General features: G+C 41.9%; 1 protein-coding gene across 1 annotated transcript in view; it reads left to right on the forward strand.

The window, feature by feature from the left end:
* Nucleotides 1-20679, forward strand: part of LOC311146712 (chloride channel protein 2-like) — a gene marked incomplete at its 5' end in the record, with an annotated part of 57229 nt that overhangs the window by 27261 nt on the left and 9289 nt on the right. Inside the window, 7 exons of the mRNA XM_084183265.1 lie at nucleotides 12844-12928; nucleotides 13222-13377; nucleotides 13843-13912; nucleotides 14006-14116; nucleotides 17555-17768; nucleotides 17954-18087; nucleotides 18994-19259. Of these exons, the coding sequence (XP_084039391.1) occupies nucleotides 12844-12928; nucleotides 13222-13377; nucleotides 13843-13912; nucleotides 14006-14116; nucleotides 17555-17768; nucleotides 17954-18087; nucleotides 18994-19259 (1036 nt within the window). The remainder of the gene's footprint in view (nucleotides 1-12843; nucleotides 12929-13221; nucleotides 13378-13842; nucleotides 13913-14005; nucleotides 14117-17554; nucleotides 17769-17953; nucleotides 18088-18993; nucleotides 19260-20679) is intronic.

The following is a 20679-nucleotide window of genomic DNA, read 5'->3' on the forward strand; positions in this document are numbered from 1 at the left end:
TGTCAACATCATTAGTTATTAACATATTAATAACTTATTCAAATCAATCAGTCACCTTATAATTCATAGTCATAATAACTATCATAATTCTAGAATTAACTTCCTCATAACAAGAATTACAACAGATCATTATCTTAATACATTCCTAGTCTAAATTACTATAAATTTAGCAGTGTATAATACCTCCTTAATCAACATACTACCTTAACTAACACTCCCTTACTCTACCGGCACTCAATCTTCTGGCGTCTTCATTATGTTCTTCAGATAGCTTCATAGTTCATCTTGGATTGCCCATGGCAATATCCCAATTCCAATGTCACACCTGAGCCGCCCCACCTCCACCATCATTCTGTTTTGTCAATTTGCAAACCAGTATACCCTATGAAGAACGTTGCATTTGCATAGACCTCTCACTTCCTGCTCATTCCACATAGACTCCTGTCACATTCCTGAGAGAAAAGGCACAAAAGAGAAGGCAATTGATTGCCTTGATTTGATGCTGGATTCAGGTCTCCTGGCAGAGGTGGTGTCGGACAGGAACGTTTTCAACGCCTTTGTTGTTCCTCTTCAGCTGGGTAGAGGTCTTTTGGTTTTTATTGTGGTTCACACCGCTCTGGACCAAATTATTTCTACTATGCATTATAACACCATCTGTAATAACATCTTGAATGTCTGGAATCTCTCGGTGGTCTGGAATCTCTCGGCGGTCTGGAAGGTCTTGGAAGTCTCGGTGGTCTCCTAGTCATCAGTTCCCTCACTCTGGTACAATGGTTTAGATGATACCCGATCACACTCCCCTCTATCCGTACCGCTGTTGGTGTAACTGGGACGATGATGTATGGTCACCTTTAGCTGTTAACCTTCTCCCATCACTAGTGTCTCCGGATCAGCCAGAGTCCCTCTCAATCTATCGACATCGGTCTGCGATGAGTGTCCTTCTATCAGCCTACCCATAGGGAAGCTCGGAGTTACTGCTGCAAAGACACAAGCACAGACACACACAAAAGACAACAATGCTACCCAATGGCTGAGGTTGGAACACTCCTATAGTGGGAAACATGGATCTAAGCATCTGTCTCCACCACTTTTACCATCATTAAGGTAGCCAACAACACCTGGTACAGGCCCCTCCACATAGGGTCTTTCCAGCTCTTTCTTCTGTAGTCTTTTGCCATCACATAGTCTCCAGGGCACAGAAAATACTCAGATTCTCCTACTCAGTTGGGCAGAGTTATCTTCACCCATGAAAAGAAAATCTTAGGAACATTGTTAGGTTAGGTGAGACACAGTATGCTACTTATGTCCTCTCATCCGTCAAGAGAAGCCTTGAAATTATGAAGCACACCTTCTTCCAGCTTGTTGTAGTCCACTTATTTCATGCCTCCTATCACAAAAACAAAAAAGATTTAACCTAACCCATAACACATTATTACTACTGCTCATATCCTTAATACACCCTGCATATTTCCCCACAAAACCATTATAAAACATTAAAACCTCCCTTGGACACATGCATCACATCGTGATTCATGTGTTCAAAAAACAATACAACAACAATATTGCCTATTAAACCAAAAATAATAACTAAACTGAAAATGACAACCCTTGAGCATATCTTTACTTAACTGTATCCCATAACACTATTCAAGGAATACCTCTCCTTCAGGACTAACTCTCTCACTTCATCCTTGTCCTGTTTGGACTAATATATATAAATATATAGGATTTTGTCCAAATTATAAACTTCTTCACAATTATCCTTATTATATCTAACCCCCTAATACAGCATGCCTCTAGAATTTATAGTGCGGGTGATCAGGTCACACTATAAAGCCAGGACAGATTTCAGAGGTCATTGAAATCATTCAATTAATTGTTTCATCCAATAGTATACTACTCATTAATAACCATCAAAACATTTCATAAATGTTCTATCCCGAGTGTACAGTAAGTCCTTAGTACAGCTCTTTTCAAAATAAATCACACATATTTACTTATCACTCAGTAAATAAAACCCAAATTACATGCGTATGCCCCTTTAAGATATTTCACTTCCATCCTGTCAAAAAACCCAAAATAGAAATAAAAATCCTATACAGCTAACATTTCATACTAAGTAGTTTGTTTGTGGTTATTCGAACACCATATAGTAAAACAATAAACAAACAAAAATGGCCAGGCCTTATTTATTTTGGTAGCTCCCTATGACAACCTAAAAATAAAACTACTTAATTTTACTAACTAGTTCCACCCTAGCCTACAGACTTTTTTAACCTCCCAATAAAGAAATCCCCATGTTCCTGGAAGAGAAAGTATACATGTCGTTAACATATAATCAACAATCCAAAGATAGTAATTACACACAAAACATCATACATGTATCCCCAGTCCTATCTCATCAACAATCATTAACCCCAGCATCGATTTAAAATTGTTTGAAACGTCGTGTCCTACTTTACCCCTAACATAATATTATAGGAGACTCCCATCAATCCTTAAAAGAAAACTCCCACTTAGAAGACACTAGATAATAACACCATTTTATTAAGTTAACTACACCTTCCACTATAAACCTATAACCCCTTTTTAGTAATTTAAACGTCGCAAACTGTTGCATTGATGTTTTTTTAAAAATATAAACTTATTTCATAATCCAAAACCCATAAAAAGATGTCTACTTAATCCATCAAGCCAACAGCAACAACTACCTCCCAAGGTTCAATGTACTATAAACAAATTATCGTTATCTGAAGTAATAAAACATCATCATAACTCACTGCTGTTTAAACAAACTATATAATGTCATAATAAAATGATCAATTATAAAATATCGTTCCTTATTCAACTATCGAGACATGTTCTTCATTAGTAAATCGTCTCCACAAAGCAATACTACCTAATAACATATTCTCATTCTCCTAAATATAAATAATTACTTTTATTAAACAATCCCATTCAACATCAAGTCAACCTGTCTCATCACCCAATTAACTTATTTTTTAAACCCTCTACAATATCTATCATACTCTACCGCTAATTTCCCTTATAACGGTGCCTCAAAAGATGACAAATAATGTTATATTTATAGTAAAAACCAATAAAACATCCAATTCATCAATATGCAATTTTAATTACTATGTTATCCAATCCAACATGGATTGGTAGGACAACATCTTTCCTATAATGTTATCAATGAAACCAGTAATTCACATCAATAACATCAATGTAAAAGATTTGCTTTCTGTCCCTTACTGGATTCGAACCATGGACCCTCTGCACACATCGACAACATTCACCATCGAAGCACCGTTACCCGTCGCTCCACCAATGCCACACAAAGCATCTACTTCCAGTTCATAGAGCAAGTGACGTCACCCAACGAAAACCGCACTAGCTCTCTCCGCTAACTAGCTAGCAATTTCCTGCCGATAATATTCAACCTTCTACGACTTCCTACAAAATACGCGATCCTTGTACACCTAATTTAACCCATAATGTCCCTTATAGCGCTCTCGCGTTTCAGCAAGCCCCAATGTTTAACACCCACAGACAAAAATGGAAATTCTTCAATTTTACTAGCAGACCTAATAAAACACACTTTCAAACAGCGTTCTGCATTTACCTCTATCATAGGGTTTAAAAACGAACTTAACAACATTAACCATGCTAAATTTCCATAGTAACGTCATGTTTGGTTCAGTTGATCTATTACCATATAAGACATTCACTTCTCCATGCGTCGTAAACTATATCCTATTTCTCTTGTAATCAACTAAAATCATAGCCACGCAATTAAACCATCACTCCGCCATTATCAGAATGAATTAACTATCCTTTCTAAGTAAGCTACAAGTAACACCAAACACTTGCTGTAGTTTACCATCATATATTGAAATCATCCATTTGTTACAATCCAATTTATTTATAGACATATTCCACCATTGTCACTCGTTTAATCTAGCAAAACCTTATTCAATGACTAAAAATTACTACCACGCACTCTTCTCTCCATACCGGTTAGGATTTTTACATGTTAGTCATTTAGCAGATGCTCTTATTCCAAGCGACGCACAATTAGTGAGCTCATACATTTTTATAAGTAAACTAGCCCCCCTTGGGAATCGAACACTCAACCCTGGCGTTGCAAGCACCGTGCTCTACCAACTGAGCTACAGAGGACCACAGATGAGCGTATAGTGCCTTTTTCTGATAATGTTATAATTGTAGCCTATTGCATTACTTTAGTTTAAAATATAAGTTTATTTATTCAACAAATCTAGAACCCACTCTAAATTGGTGCTATTCACTCAGCATAATAGCCAAAGCTCCTTGCATCCCCTAGTTCACGTAACGAAAATACATTATCATTCTAGAATTCATCTATTCGCATACATCACTAGTGTCACGCAAACTATAGAATAAAGTAATAACAATTAGAATGTGTCAAATAAATGTTTTCCATCCAACTATTCAAACTTGCTTCAAATATCTCTTTCAGCTCGATACAGTCAAGCAAGTATGACTCTCTTTTAACCGGAAACTAGTTCATGTCATTAGTAAAGTCTATTCACATCCCAACAATAACTAATAATACATTTATATTCATATTATTAAAAGACCTTACTTTCATTCCAGTCTACCTAAACAATTCAAATTATGGCCATAACTCTATCGCAATTACCAGTCCGCTATTCAAATGTATGTAACTGTCCTTTCTGATTTAGACTATAGACACTCCTCCTTCTTTCCCGTTGAATAAGAATAAATTCAGTCTGAAAAGACTCAGGCTGCTAAATCTTCCAATCTTATCCTGACTGTTCCTTCAATCTAAACAACCCACAACTATAGCTAAACTATACTTAGAAAACCTAGACTCTGTTCAGCGATGCAGAATCTATGCTTTATTGAAATGACAAGTTAATCCTCCTTTATTCCAATGATAATGGTCAGTAGTTATAGTATCTGGCACATACCACACCTTATCAGAAAATAGCTTTGAAGGACACAGATCTCACACGCTCAACGTATACAATTTAACAGTCAACGAGTCAAACCCCACATTCATTGATTTGGCACCAGATCTAACGACCTAACCAAATGAATTATATTTTCCCCTAATATACTAAAATTCCTTGACTATCTTACCTCTGCTTCTGAAATAATAGATAGTTTATTATAATGCTTAATTCTACCACGTCCTATGTACTCTCTCCCATTTCCACGTACGTCTACGTGTTTGGGCAAGTCAACACCTATAATTTTATCCAATCCCTCGTATTAAATCACACTCACATAAAATTCATTATATTCCAATATATTCATATCTACCAAACCATTCATGTTTCTAATTATTCTTTATTGCCACAAATCAGTTAATCACCATCTAGTGTCAGCGGAACAAACAACAAATTACCCAAATCCTTTCCCTCAGTCATAGAATCCTCCTAGAATCATATATGCTGGTCACTATTCCCTGATCTTACAAAATTCTATGACAGGCATTGTTGTACGAAACTCCAAGATATAATTTACAAGAAAAGCTTATTATTCCAACGTATATATAATTATCAAACACACCTCTATATCTCATCATTCAAACTTCAGAGTGCGACTAATTTACACCATTATACCACTCTTATTCCATATTTATACAATGTTGTTCTCAAACGCCCTTAATTACTATTTGTATAACCTACAGGAATATTTTATTCTATCAAAGGGCCCAAATTTGGAATGTTAACCCTATCCTAGTTATTATTTTACTGTAGTCAATTTATCATAATACTACATCACCTCTAAAGTTTCTAAATATAATGTCAGAAACATACCCTAAAAGATTTATCAAAATACAATGCATAGACGTCATATGACCACACCGGTACACGTGACCTGTTCCTCCAACAGGATTTATTCTACGCCTCCTGGTAACGTGAATTTTCTACACTCAGTTGGTCAATGAATATCCACGCACCATTCACTCTTCCTCTCTTGGTGTGAGACCGGGTGCGTCCTTCCTACCAGGTTATACTCAAACAACGGTCCAGGAAAGGTGCGCCAACCTTTCTCCACCAAACACCGACACTTCAAACGACCTCAAACACAGCTTCTCTCCTCAACACAGAAAATAAGCTGTTATCTGCAGGATTTCTTATTATTCTCATTCATACAGATGAGCAGCCACTTGTGCCCAAATGAATCAGACAGTTGAATGACTCACAGCCGCCCAAGCAACCCATTCACCCATACGAGATGAGCAGACCTACTCTATTTAACACTTTCTCAATATTTTGAAGCCCTTGTAGCTATTTAACCCGTTCACCTACTCAGGATGACCGGTGTTACTCCAATTTATGCTGTCACCTACGCTGGATGACCTAACTTTTTTACCTGATCGACCCTACCTAATTTTGGCATCACCACAACACAGGATGATGCCCTACCTACCCGAGCAGACCTCTAACAATGAATTCCTCATTAGAGCGGTACCGTAGGTCCCAAATTTAGCTAGCCACCTGCCCATTCAGACCTCTGGAGTGCTAATTTTAGCTCTCCAAAGTGGTATCCACAGGATTTCTATTTATTTAGCCCAGGTGTTACACTTCCTCTACACACCTGGACTTCTACTACGCTTTCCTAAGCGACCTGTAAATTCGGCCCTCTTTCTCTGATACACTTTCACGACACAGAGCGTTATTGCACAGGATTTCGCCTACCTAAGCAGTCCTCAAGACGATTCACTTCCACTACACGTCTAGAGCGGTATCTGTAGGTCTTTTTAACATGTTATTGTCTGATCGCTCAACCAGCTGGACAGCCGCCCGTGTCGAAATGACCCAGACAGAGCGATCAGCAAGATGAATCAAATGAATCAAATCAATTGAACAGACGGTTCAGACAAACAACAGAGTGACATCGACATGTATTCTTAAATTCAAAAGCTCCTAGCCTCTAATGTTCTGGTTCTTAAATTTGGAGAGACCTACTTTGGTATTTCTTTAGATGTTGCCGAGCCCCGGATCGGACCACACAAACGTTATACTATATAAGTAAGAACTTGGCTTACCTGTTAAAAGCGGCCGCTTTTGTTTGTATGGTCCGTCCAAGCCGTTTCACAACTGCAGATGTATACCGTCTCTGGTCCCTATTTTTCAACTCCTGGCAAAGCTCGCCAATTATGTCGTAGAAATATTTGACTCAAAAAGTAGTCAACTTAAAAATATTTCTCAAGAGACTGGAACTTGTGAATTTAGACTTTTATTATTTGCATAACAAAGCCGAGCTTGCTCCATGGAGCAACAACTGTCTCTCTTTGGCTTAGAGCTCCCTTTTATACACACAAATGCATAATCATGTTACATAGCATATACAGTCCCTCCCCTTAGGGCAAATGATTAACTTATTTTAGTGCCACTCTACCCTTATCTTTCAACGTCCAAATGTCACATGTGGTTTACTCCAAAAGGTCATGGGCGCTTTTCCACAGGAAGCCTCTTCCCTAATCTCATTATATTGGTAGCAGACCCTTTCCCTAATCTCATTATATGTTTGCAGACCCTTTCTTTACAAATAATACACGTACATACATTAAGGCATTTATCATTTACCATCCTCCCTGGCCCTTGAGATTATGTGCATGTGGCCATGTGTCAGGTCATAGGGTCATAAGCAAAACAAATGATAACACTAGGTCCATTGTTACTCCAATCTCCACACAGCCATCACATGTCATTGACATACCCAGACCAGCTGCAGGGAGTTTATGAAAAACACATAAATGTCTCTGCTCTGTATTAACCCTTCAACTGGTTCTCAATCCATAAACATTTTAAGGCATATAGGTGTTTAATTCTACAACATATGTACTTGAAAATCGAACTCTATCTGAGAAGTAGTTGGTGAACCAGGCGAGGCAGTCATTTGAGAAACCAAGGCTATATAGTCTGCCGATAAGAATGCGGTGATTGACAGAGTCGAAAGCCTTGGCCAGGTCAATGAAGACGGCTGCACAGTACCGTCTTTTATCGATCGTGGTCCTCTGTAGCTCAGCTGGTAGAGCACGGCGCTTGTAACGCCAAGGTAGTGGGTTCGATCCCCGGGACCACCCATACACAAAAAATATATATGCACGCATGACTGTAAGTCGCTTTGGATAAAAGCGTCTGCTAAATGGCATATTATTATTATTATTATTATTATATCGTTTAGGACCTTGAGCGTGGCTGAGGTACACCCACGACCAGCTCGGAAACCAGATTGCATAGCGGAGAAGGTACGGTGGGATTCGAAATGGTCGGTGATCTGTTTGTTAACTTGGCTTTCAAATACTTTCGAAAGGCATGGCAGGATGGATATAGGTCTGTAACAGTTTGGATCTAGAGTGTTACCCCCTTTGAAGAGGGGGATGACTGCGGCAGCTTTCCAATCTCTGGGGATCTCAGACATTTACATTACATTTTAGTCATTTAGCAGACGCTCTTATCCAGAGCGACTTACAGTTAGTGAATACATTTTTTTTTTTTTTTTCGGCGGCTAATTTTAGAAAGAAAGGGTCCAGATTGTCTAGCCTAGCTGATTTGTAGGGGTCCAGATTTTGCAGCTCTTTCAGAAGAGGTAGGGTGGAAAGCATGGCCAGCCGTAGCAAAATGCTTGTTGAAATTTTCGATTATCGTACATTTATCGGTAGTGACAGTGTTTCCTAGCCTCAGTGCAGTGGGCAGCTGGGAGGAAGTGCTCTTATTCTCCATGGACTTTACAGTGTCCCAAAACCTTTTGGAGTTAGTGCTACAGGATGCACATTTCTGTTTGAAAAAGTTAGCCTTTGCTTTCCTAACTGATTGTATATATTGGTTCCTGACTTCCCTGAAAAGTTGCATATCGCGGGGGCTGTTCGATGCTAATGCAGTACGCCACAGGATGTTTTTGTGCTGGTCAAGGGCAGTCAAGTCTGGGGTGAACCAGGGGCTATCTCTGTTCTTTGTTCGGAATTTTTTGAATGGGGCATGCTTATTTAAGATGGAAAGGAAAGCACTTTTAAAGAACAACCAGGCATCCTCTACTGACGGAATGAGGTCAATATCCATCCAGGATACCCGGGCCAGGTCAATTAGAAAGGCATGCTCACTGAAGTGTTTTAGGGAGCGTTTGACAGTGATGAGGGGTGGTCGTTTGACCGCGGACCCATTACAGACGCAGGCAATGAGGCAGTGATCGCTGAGATCCTGGTTGAAGACAGCGGAGGTGTATTTAGAGGGTAAATTAGGTAGGATGATATCTATGAGGGTGCCCATGTTAACGGATTTAGGGTTGTACCTGGTAGGTTCCTTGATAATTTGTGTGAGATTGAGGGCATCTAGTTTAGATTGTAGGACGGCCGGGGTGTTAAGCATATCCCAGTTTAGGTCACCAAGCAATACAAACTCTGAGGATAGATGGGGGGCAATCAATTCACATATGGTGTTCAGGGCACAGCTGGGGGCTGAGGGGGTCTGTAGCAAGCAGCAACAGTGAGATACTTATTTCTGGAAAGGTGGAGTAGTTTTAGATGACAACCTGTCAAACACATCAATAAACAACACTTACACTATACATACTGTATCTACACTACCGGTCAAAAGTTTGGACACACCTACTCATTCAAGGGTTTTTCTTTATTTTTACTATTTTTTACATTGTAGAATAATAGTGAAGGCATCAAAACTATGAAATAACACATATGGAATCATGTAGTAATGAAAAAAGGTTTAAGCGAATCACAATATATTTTATATTTGAGATTCTTCAAATAGCCACCCTTTGCGTTGATGACATTTTTGCACACTCTTGGCATTCTCTCAACCAGCTTCATGAGGTAGTACCTGGAATGCATTTAAATTAACAGGTGTGCCTTCTTAAAAGTTAATTTGTGGAATTTCTTTCCTTCTTAATGCGTTTGAGCCAATCAGTTGTGTTGTGACAAGGTAGGGGTGGTATACAGAAGATAGCCCTATTTGGTAAAAGACCAAGTCCATATTATGGCAAGAACCGCTCAAATAAGCAAAGAGAAACAAAAGTCCATCATACTTTAAGACATAAAGGTCAATATGGAACATTTCAAGAACTTTGAACGTTTCTTAAAGTGCAGTCGCAAAAACCGTCAAGCGCTATGATGAAACTGGCTCTCATGAGGACCGCCACAGGAATGGAAGACCCAGAGTTACCTCTGCTGCAGAGGATAAGTTCATTACAGTTAACTGTACCTCAGAAATTGCAGCCCAAATAAATGCTTCACAGAGTTCAAGTCACAGACACATCTCAACATCAACTGTTCAGAGGGGACTGTGTGAATCAGGCCTTCATGGTCGAATTGCTGCAAAGAAACCATTACTAAAGGACACCAATAAAAAGGAGAGACCTGCTTGGGCCAAGAAACACGAGCAATGGACATTAGACTGGCCGAAATTTGTCCTTTGGTCTGGAGTCCAAATTGGAGATTTTTGGTTCCAATCGCTGTGTCTTTGTGAGACGCGGTGTGGGTGAACGGATGATCTCCGCATATGTAGTTCCCAACATAAAGCACGGAGGAGGAGGTGTTATGGTGTGGGGGTGCTTTGCTGATGACACTGTCTGTGATTTATTTAGAATTCAAGGCACACTTAACCAGCATGGCTACCACAACATTCTGCAGCGATACGCCATCCCATCTGGTTTGTGCTTAGTGGGACTATCATTTGTTTTTCAACAGGACAATGACCCAGGTGAAGCTGGTTGAGAGAACGCCAAGAGTGTGTAAAGCTGTCATCAAGGCAAAGGGTGGCTATTTGAAGAATCTCAAATATAAAATACATTTTGATTTGTTTAACACTTTTTTGGTTACTACATGATTCCATATGTGTTATTTCATAGTTTTGATGTCTTCACTATTATTCTACAATGTAGAAATAGTAAAAATAAAGAAAAACCCTTGAATGAGTAGGTGTGTCCAAACTTTTGACTGGTACTGTATATACACATCAATAACACAATACATGAAAAACAAACACAAAAAGCAAAACACAATCATATGAAACAAACACATTCTTCAGTAAAACATACTGATACAGCCCTTAGCAGTGGTATATTTGCCATATACCAAAAGGGAAAGGCGATACCTAGTCAGTTGCACAACTGAATGCATTCAACATACATTTTTCAGCATTTAACCCAACACCTCTGAATCAGTCCACGTTATCAGCGCCCGGGGAGCAGTTATTGTGGGGGTTAATTGCCTTGTTCAAGGGCAGAACTGCAGATTTTTTCCAGCTTCCCGGCTCGAGGTGACTTATTGCTATTATAAACCGGTTACCAACATAAATATAATAGTAAACAAGTATTCTTGCATCATACCTGTGGTATATTGTAAGATATACACACAGCTGGAATGCTGTTTCAGCCAATCAGCATCCAGGACCCAAACTTCCCGGTTTATAATGATGGATGCTTCTCTGATGTCTTAACTGTATAATGCTATGAAAAAATAAAAATGTTGTCTCTAGTCCATGTGCCATTATTTTCTTCCTGTATGATTTACAATATATGTATGCCCTTCATCCCTCCTCTCATTGTATAAAGAGTCAGTGCCAGCTCGCCTTACCGCTAGGGGGGCTCCCAATTAAGAAAGTTATAGTAGTTTGAATTGCACAATGTGCAATTTCGGAATTTGGTAGTGCATCAGCTTCTTATGTCAGTAACTGAGGCAGCATTTTCACAGGCAGCCCAATTATACTATTTTTCCAAAAATTGGTCTTTTGGCCAATCAGATCAGCTCTTTTTCCAAGAATTGGGCAAAATATCAGAATTGGGCTGCCTGTGTAAACGTCACAAGGGTCGTTAGGTGGGGGGCAGGGCAACCAAATCTTGCTTGGTGCCGCTGAAAAGGCTAGAGCTGGCCACACACACACATTAATGAACCCACAGCTGAAAAGGCTAGAGCTGGCCACACACACACATTAATGAACCCACAGCTGAAAAGGCTAGAGCTGGCCACACACACACATTAATGAACCCACAGCTGAAAAGGCTAGAGCTGGCCACACACACACATTAATGAACCCACAGCTGAAAAGGTTAGAGCTGGCCACACACACACATTAATGAACCCACAGCTGAAAAGGCTAGAGCTGGCCACACACACACATTAATGAACCCACAGCTGAAAAGGCTAGAGCTGGCCACACACACACATTAATGAACCCACAGCTGAAAAGGCTAGAGCTGGCCACACACACATTAATGAACCCACAGCTGAAAAGGCTAGAGCTGGCCACACACACACATTAATGAACCCACAGCTGAAAAGGCTAGAGCTGGCCACACACACACATTAATGAACCCACAGCTGAAAAGGCTAGAGCTGGCCACACACACACATTAATGAACCCACAGCTGAAAAGGCTAGAGCTGGCCACACACACACATTAATGAACCCACAGCTGAAAAGGCTAGAGCTGGCCACACACACACATTAATGAACCCACAGCTGAAAAGGCTAGAGCTGGCCACACACACACATTAATGAACCCACAGCTGAAAAGGCTAGAGCTGGCCACACACACACATTAATGAACCCACAGCTGAAAAGGCTAGAGCTGGCCACACACACACATTAATGAACCCACAGCTGAAAAGGCTAGAGCTGGCCACACACACATTAATGAACCCACAGCTGAAAAGGCTAGAGCTGGCCACACACACACATTAATGAACCCACAGCTGAAAAGGCTAGAGCTGGCCACACACACACATTAATGAACCCACAGCTGAAAAGGCTAGAGCTGGCCACACACACACATTAATGAACCCACAGCTCCTCTCTCTCCCTGTCAGACGTCTGGTGTTTCCTGCCATGGTCACCTTGATCATCTCAACCCTCACCTTCCCCCCTGGGTTTGGACAGTTCATGGCTGGACAGGTCAGTAGTTCCATTTTTTTATATATCTGCGTCTGTCAACAACAATGTGTATGATACACCTTTCAAAGTATTGAAACAGAGATGCATTTCAATTGTCTAAAGCAGCCTCCTCTCCTCGTCCCCTTCCCTTCATTTTCTCTTTTGTGAATGGACCTGTCCTGTGTTGTCTTCACCTATCCTAACCTCTTAGATCAGCGAAGGGAAGGAGATAAGGAAAGGAAGCCAATTTAGACTATTGAGATTGATACAGTATATCCCAGTCCTAACAGTTGTGTCTCTCCTTGTCTCCTCAGCTGACGCAGCATGAGTCCCTGGTGGCGTTGTTGGACAACCGCACATGGTGTCGCCAGGGTGTTGCCGAGGAGTTTGACTACATCAGCCACTCCCACGCCTGGAAACACCCCCAGGTCAATGTCTTCATCACTCTCATCTTCTTCATCGTGATGAAGGTACGTGTGTGTTGTTTTAAAATGGAGAGTGTTTTTGTGCGTGGGTTTAGGAGAGGCGAGTCTGATTTGTTTGTGATTGTCTGATTGTGTTGGTGTGAAAATTAGGATATTATGCCTCTTCTGTGTCTATTCTCAGTTTCCTCTACCAAACTTCTCTCTCACACACTCTTTCTCTCTCTCTCTCTTTCTTTCTTTCTTCCGCTCTCTTTCTTTCTTTCTTTCCCTCTCGCTTTCTCTCGCTTTCTCTCTCTCTCTCTCTCGCTTTCTCTCTCTCTCGCTCTCTCTCTCTCTCTCTCTCTCTCTCTCTCTCTCTCTCTCTCTCTCTCTCTCTCTCTCTCTCTCTCTCTCTCTCTCTCTCTCTCTCTCTCTCTCTCTCTCTCTCTCTCTCTCTCTCTCTCTCTCTCTCTCTCTCTCTCTCTCTCTCTCTCTCTCTCTCTCTCTCTCTCTCTCTCTCTCTCTCTCTAGTTCTGGATGTCTGCAGTAGCTACCACCATGCCTGTACCATGTGGGGCCTTCATGCCAGTTTTCCTCATTGGTAAGTCACTTGCTGTGTGCGAATGTATGTATTTAGCCATGCACACTAAAAACACCTGCATGTACACAAACAATTTATTTGTGTGATGTGCAGGTGCAGCATTTGGGCGTCTCGTAGGAGAGACCATGGCAGTCATGTTCCCTGATGGCATCCATGCCGATGGCAGTGTCTATCCCATAGTGCCTGGCGGCTATGCTGTAGTGGGTGAGTAGTGGATGTCTCTGTATCTCACTCCACCAGTTGCATTCAAACTAACCTGTTTTGTTTTCTTTAGGCTCCATTACGGCTCTAACGTGTCCGCTTATCACTGAAACCAAATGTGAGACTGAACTTCTTCATAGGCTCTATCTTGGCTCTTTCTGTTCTCTGAAGTGATCGAAACTGGAGGCTGGTGTGATGCCAAAGCTATTTTTGTCAATTGTGCTATCTTATTGAATGTGACTGATGAAAATGAATTCTGCTACGATAGAAAAGTCAGCAGGTTTTGGGTTGAAATAAAAAAAAATCAGGTTCTCATTGATTTCTTGTTTAGTGGGCCATAAGCGATACATGACCTTGAACAATCCATTAAAAATGTTGGACATGAAAGACTTGTTGGATAAATGTGACTAGTGCAATCACAAATCACTAGCTTGTGCTTTCATTTGTTTTGTTGTTTAGAACAGTGAAGATAACAAATACACTTGAAATATGCATTAACAAGTTTGGACACACCTACTCATTCAAGGGTTTTTCTTTATTTTTACTATTTTACACATACAGTGCTATGAAAAAGTATTTGCCCCTTTTCTAATTTTCTCTATCATATTTGTGATACTAAATGTTATCAGATCTTCAACCCAAACCTAATATTAGATCAAGGGAACATAAGTGAACAAATAACACAACAATTACATATTTATTTCATTTATTTCATAAACAAAGTTATGCAACACCCAATTCCCCTGTGTGAAAAAGTAATTGCCCCCTTACACTCAATAACTGGTTGTGCCACCTTTAGCTGCAATGACTCCAATCAAATGCTTCCTGTAGTTGTTGATCAGTCTCTCACGTCGCTGTGGGGGAATTTTGGCCCACTCTTCCATGCAGAACTGCTTTAACTCAGTGACGTGTGGATTTTCAAGCATGAACTGCTCGTTTCAAGTCCTGCCACAACATCTCAATTGGGATTGGGTCTGGACTTTGACTAGGCCATTCCAAAACTTCCAATTTGTTGCTTTTTAGCAATTTTCATGTAGACTTGATTGTGTGTTTTGGATCATTGTCTTGCTGCATGACCCAGCTGCGCTTCAGCTTCAGCTCACAGACGGATGGTCTGACGTTCTCCTGTAGAATTCTCTGATACAGAGCAGAATTCATGGTTCCTTCTATTAAGGCAAGTCGTCCAGGTCCTGAGGCAGCAAAGCATCCCCAAACCATCACACCACCACCACCATGCTTGACCTTTGGTATGATGTTCTTACTGTGGAATGCAGAGTTTGGTTTTCGCACTTGAAGAAACTTTCAAAGTTCTTGAAATGTTCCGTATTTGCCTGACCTTCATGTCTTAAAGTAATGATGGACTGTCGTTTCTCTTTGCTTATTTGAGTTGTTCTTACCATAATATGGACTTGGTCTTTTACCAAATAAGGCTATCTTCTGTACCTTGTCATAACATAACTGATTGGAAGGAAAGAAAGAAATTCCACAAATTAACTTTTAAGAAGGCAAACCTGTTAATTGAAATGCATTCCAGGTGACTACCTCATGACGCTGGTTGAGAGAATGCCAAGAGTGTGCAAAGCTGTCATCAAGGAAAAGGGTGGCTATTTGAAGAATCTCAAATATAAAATATAGTGTTATTTAATAGTTTTGATGTCTTCACTATTATTCTACAATGTAAAAATAAAGAAAAACCCTTGAATGAGTAGGTGTGTCCAAACTTTCTGTAGTTGTATGTATGTCTAGGGAGGCTGTGGAAAGCAAAAAGAGTGGGGAAAAAAAATATTTAGTCAGCCACCAATTGTGCAAGTTCTCCCACTTAAAAAGATGAGAGAGGCCTGTAGTTTTCATCATAGGTACACGTCAACTATGACAGACAAAATGAGAATTTTTTTTCCAGAAAATCACATTGTAGGATTTCTAATGAATTTATTTGCAAATTATGGTGGAAAATAAGTATTTGGTCAATAACAAAAGTTTCTCAATACTTTGTTATATACCCTTTGTTGGCAATGACACAGGTCAAACGTTTTCTGTAAGTCTTCACAAGGTTTTCACACACTGTTGCTGGTATTTTGGCCCATTCCTCCATGCAGATCTCCTCTAGAGCAGTGATGTTTTGGGGCTGTCGCTGGGCAACACAGACTTTCAACTCCCTCCAAAGATTTTCTATGGGGTTGAGATCTGGAGACTGGCTAGGCCACTCCAGGACCTTGAAATGCTTCTTACGAAGCCACTCGGTGTGTTTGGGATCATTGTCATGCTGAAAGACCCAGCCACGTTTCATCTTCAATGCCCTTGCTGATGGAAGGAGGTTTTCACTCAAAATCTCACGATACATGGCCCCATTCATTCTTTCCTTTACACGGATCAGTCGTCCTGGTCCCTTTGCAGAAAAACAGCCCCAAAGCATGATGTTTCCACCCCCATGCTTCACAGTAGGTATGGTGTTCTTTGGATGCAACTCAGCATTCTTTGTCCTCCAAACACGACGAGTTGAGTTTTTACCAAAAAGTTATATTTTGGTTTCATCTGACCATATGACATTCTCCCAATCCTCTTCTGGGTCATCCAAATGCACTCTAGCAAACTTCAGACGGGCCTGGACATGTACTGGCTTAAGCAGGGGGACACGTCTGGCACTGCAGGATTTGAGTCCCTGGCGGCGTAGTGTGTTACTGATGGTAGGCTTTGTTACTTTGGTCCCAGCTCTCTGCAGGTCATTCACTAGGTCCCCCCGTGTGGTTCTGGGATTTTTGCTCACCGTTCTTGTGATCATTTTGACCCCACGGGGTGAGATCTTGCGTGGAGCCCCAGATCGAGGGAGATTATCAGTGGTCTTGTATGTCTTCCATTTCCTAATAATTGCTTCCACAGTTGATTTCTTCAAACCAAGCTGCTTACCTATTTCAGATTCAGTCTTCCCAGCCTGGTGCAGGTCTACAATTTAGTTTCTGGTGTCCTTTGACAGCTCTTTGGTCTTGGCCATAGTGGAGTTTGGAGTGTGACTGTTTGAGGTTGTGGACAGGTGTCTTTTATACTGATAACAAGTTCAAACAGGTGCCATTAATACAGGTAACGAGTGGAGGACAGAGGTGCCTCTTAAAGAAGAAGTTACAGGTCTGTGAGAGCCAGAAATATTGCTTGTTTGTAGGTGACCAAATACTTATTTTCCACCATAATTTGCAAATAAATTCATAAAAAATCCTACAATGTGATTTTCTGGAGAAAAAAAATCTCAATTTGTCTGTCATAGTTGACGTGTACCTATGATGAAAATTACAGGCCTCTCTCATCTTTTTAAGTGGGAGAACTTGCACAATTGGTGGCTGACTAAATACTTTTTTCCCCCACTGTAAATGTCACTTTCCACCACATTGGACAATAAAAGCCATATTCATCATCGTCATCATCCAGACTCTGTGTATTCCTCCTCCCCAGGTGCGGCGGCGTTGTCGGGGGCGGTGACTCACACGGTGTCGACGGCGGTCATCGTGTTTGAGCTGACGGGTCAGATCAGCCACATCCTGCCGGTGATGATAGCGGTGATCCTGGCCAACGCCGTAGCCCAGTCCCTCCAGCCCTCGCTATATGACTCTATCATCAGGATCAAGAAACTACCCTACCTCCCTGAGCTGGGTATGGGGCACCACGAGTGAGTCTGTCTTTCCATCTGTTTGTGTCTCAATCTCCCTCACTTGATATTATACTCCCTCTATTCTTTCTTATTTCTTTTCAACTTCCGGACATTATTTATTTTCCTGTTTTTCCCCATTTTCCTCCTTTATCTCCTCTTTCATTCTTACCCTACCCCCCTCTTCTCCTCCCCTGCTCCTTCAGGAAGTATAACGTCCGTGTGGAGGACATCATGGTTAGAGACGTGCGTTACATCACTCTCTCCTCCTCTTATCGTGACATACAGGAGGTCCTGCTGACTGGACAGCTCAAAACACTGGCCCTGGTCGAGTCCACGGGTAAGGGTGTGTGTATAGTCTGCTATAATTTAAAGATGCATCCTTCCTCCATTACACATTGTCACTCTACTGCTTCCCTTCTTCTCTCCCATGTCTTTCACTTCTTCCAGCTTTTTGACTTTGTGTCCTATTCCATCTATTCTGTATTCTGCTTAGTACTCTCCCTTACTGTTTCCTCTTTCGCTCTTCTCTTTTCTCTTCCCTATCCCCTGCACCCCTTTTCTCTTCCTCTGTCTCCTCTCCCTTGTTCTCCTTTGCTCTTTTCTCTCCTCTTTCCCTCTCTATCTCTTTCTTTTTCCCTCTTTATCATCCTATCCCTCTCTCCCCTCCCTCTCCCCTCCCTCCCTCTCTCCCCTCCCTCTCTCTGTCTCCCCCTCTCTCCCCCTCCCTCTCTCTATCTCCCCCTCTCTCCCCCTCCCTCTCTCCCCCTTCCTCTCTCTCCCCCTTCCTCTCTCCCTCACCCCCTCTCTCCCCTTCCCTCTCTCTCCCCCTTCCTCTTTCTCGCCCTCCCCCTCTCTCACCCTCTCTCACCCTCCCTCTCTCTCCCCCTCTCTCCCTCTCTCCCCTCCCTCTCACTCCCCCTTCCTCTCTCTCGCCCTCCCCCTCTCTCCCCCTCTCTCCCCATCCCTCTCTCTCCCCCTCCCCCTCTCTCCCCCTCTCTCCCTCTCTCCCCCTCCCTCTCTCTCCCCCTTCCTCTCTCTCCCCCTCCATCCCTCTCCCCCTCTCTTCCCCTCCCTCTCTCTCCCCCTCTCTCCTCCTCCCTCTCTCCCCCTCCATCTCTCTCCCCCTCCCCCTCCCTCTCTCTCTCTCCCCCTTCATCCCTCTCCCCCTCCCTCTCTCTCCCCCTTCCTCTCTCTCCACCTCCCTCTCTCCCTCTTTCTCTTTCTCTTTCTCTCTGTCCTCCAGACTCTATGATCCTGTTGGGTTCTATAGAGCGCTCCCAGCTCCAGTCACTCCTGTCCCTCCAGCTGGGTCCATTGCGCAGGCTAGACCACCTCCAGAGGCACGCCCAGGACAATGGCACACACACACACACACTGGACATACACACACACCTGGCCAGCCTGGGCACCATGGACAATCCCCTAAGCCCACCCTGCACACACACACACACCAATGCCTCCAATACCAGCGCACACCATGGGGTCCGCTTTCTGGTGAGTGTTACGGAGGTGAGTCGGACTCACGCTCGCGTGATGAGGTAGCACTGCCTGCGACTTAAAGTCACTGTCACCCTCGAGGGTGGGGGGTAGGTAGGGAAGTTATGTGTGAAGTTCATTACATGTAATGTGTGGATATGTGTTGGGATGGACTTACATTGGTTACAGTAAATGTGTGAGTGAAGTAAGTGTTTTAGGGGTATTACAGAGTGTGGTGTGGGTTGGTTTGGTGTATTTGGTAGGGGACGTCTGTGAAGTTTGTCTGATTTCAGTATGTGGGGGATCTTCAGTACTTCAGCATGCCTTCTACTGTCTACAGTACCTCTAACCACTGTGTATGTGTGCTGTGTGTGTGTTTGTGTTTGTGTGCGTACGTCTGTGCCTGTACGTGTGCGTGCATGCATGTATCATGTGTAGAGCTGTGGTGGTCATTACATTTTGTCAGCCGGTTATTGTCATGTTAATGCCTGCCGGTCTCACGGTAAATTACTGATAATTAACTAACACGTTTGGCATCTCAGGCCTCCAGGCATACAAGCCGCTGATACGTGCCTTTGGAACATCTACATTTAAAAAAAGTATAATAAATCCAGTTAATGTACACCATCACAATAAATCAATTATTTATTTTAGGCAGGTCTAAACAAACATGATATTGTCGTGACGTGACTTACTTTAATGTATGACTGTTATTTATCGAATCAACTAACTATGTTTAATTGTCACTCGATTCAATTAATCATGTAACAATTAACTCATTAGGAATTTGGGGCTCCACGGAAGAAGTTGTTTAACGAGTTACCATCTCCCGAATTAAACTCTTAGAAGATATATGTTATATATCATTTACATTTTAGTCATTTAGCAGACGCTCTTATCCAGAGCGACTTACAGTTAGTGATTACATATATATATATTTTTTATACTGGCCCCCCGTGGGAATCGAACCCATAACCCTGGCGTTGCAAACGCCATGCTCTATCAACTGAGCTACATCCCTGCCGGCCATTCCCTCCCCTACCCTGGACGACGCTGGGACAATTGTGCGCCACCCATGAGTCTCCCGGTCGCGGCCGGCTGCGACAGAGCCTGGATTCGAACCAGGATCTCTAGTGGCACAGTTAGCACTGCGATGCAGTGCCTTAGACCACTGCGCCACTCAGGAGTTCATATCGATAACAGTCACTAATTAAATAATTACCTCTTATCAGTCTCATTCTGAACGTTGCATAATCCTTGAACCTGCAAGAACCCTAACCTTATTGATGAATCAGCAATACACAAATTGTCTTAAATATTTATTTACTAACTAACTAAATAATAACACCGAATACACACACACACAGGTTATTGATTACTAACGTAATACAATGAGAACAGGACCCTAGTGGACTGGACGAACAATAGCATGAATGATTGGGTAGAAGGAGGG

The sequence above is a fragment of the Coregonus lavaretus genome (assembly GCF_964263955.1).
Source record: "Coregonus lavaretus genome assembly, chromosome: 19".
Classification (NCBI taxonomy): domain Eukaryota; kingdom Metazoa; phylum Chordata; class Actinopteri; order Salmoniformes; family Salmonidae; genus Coregonus; species Coregonus lavaretus.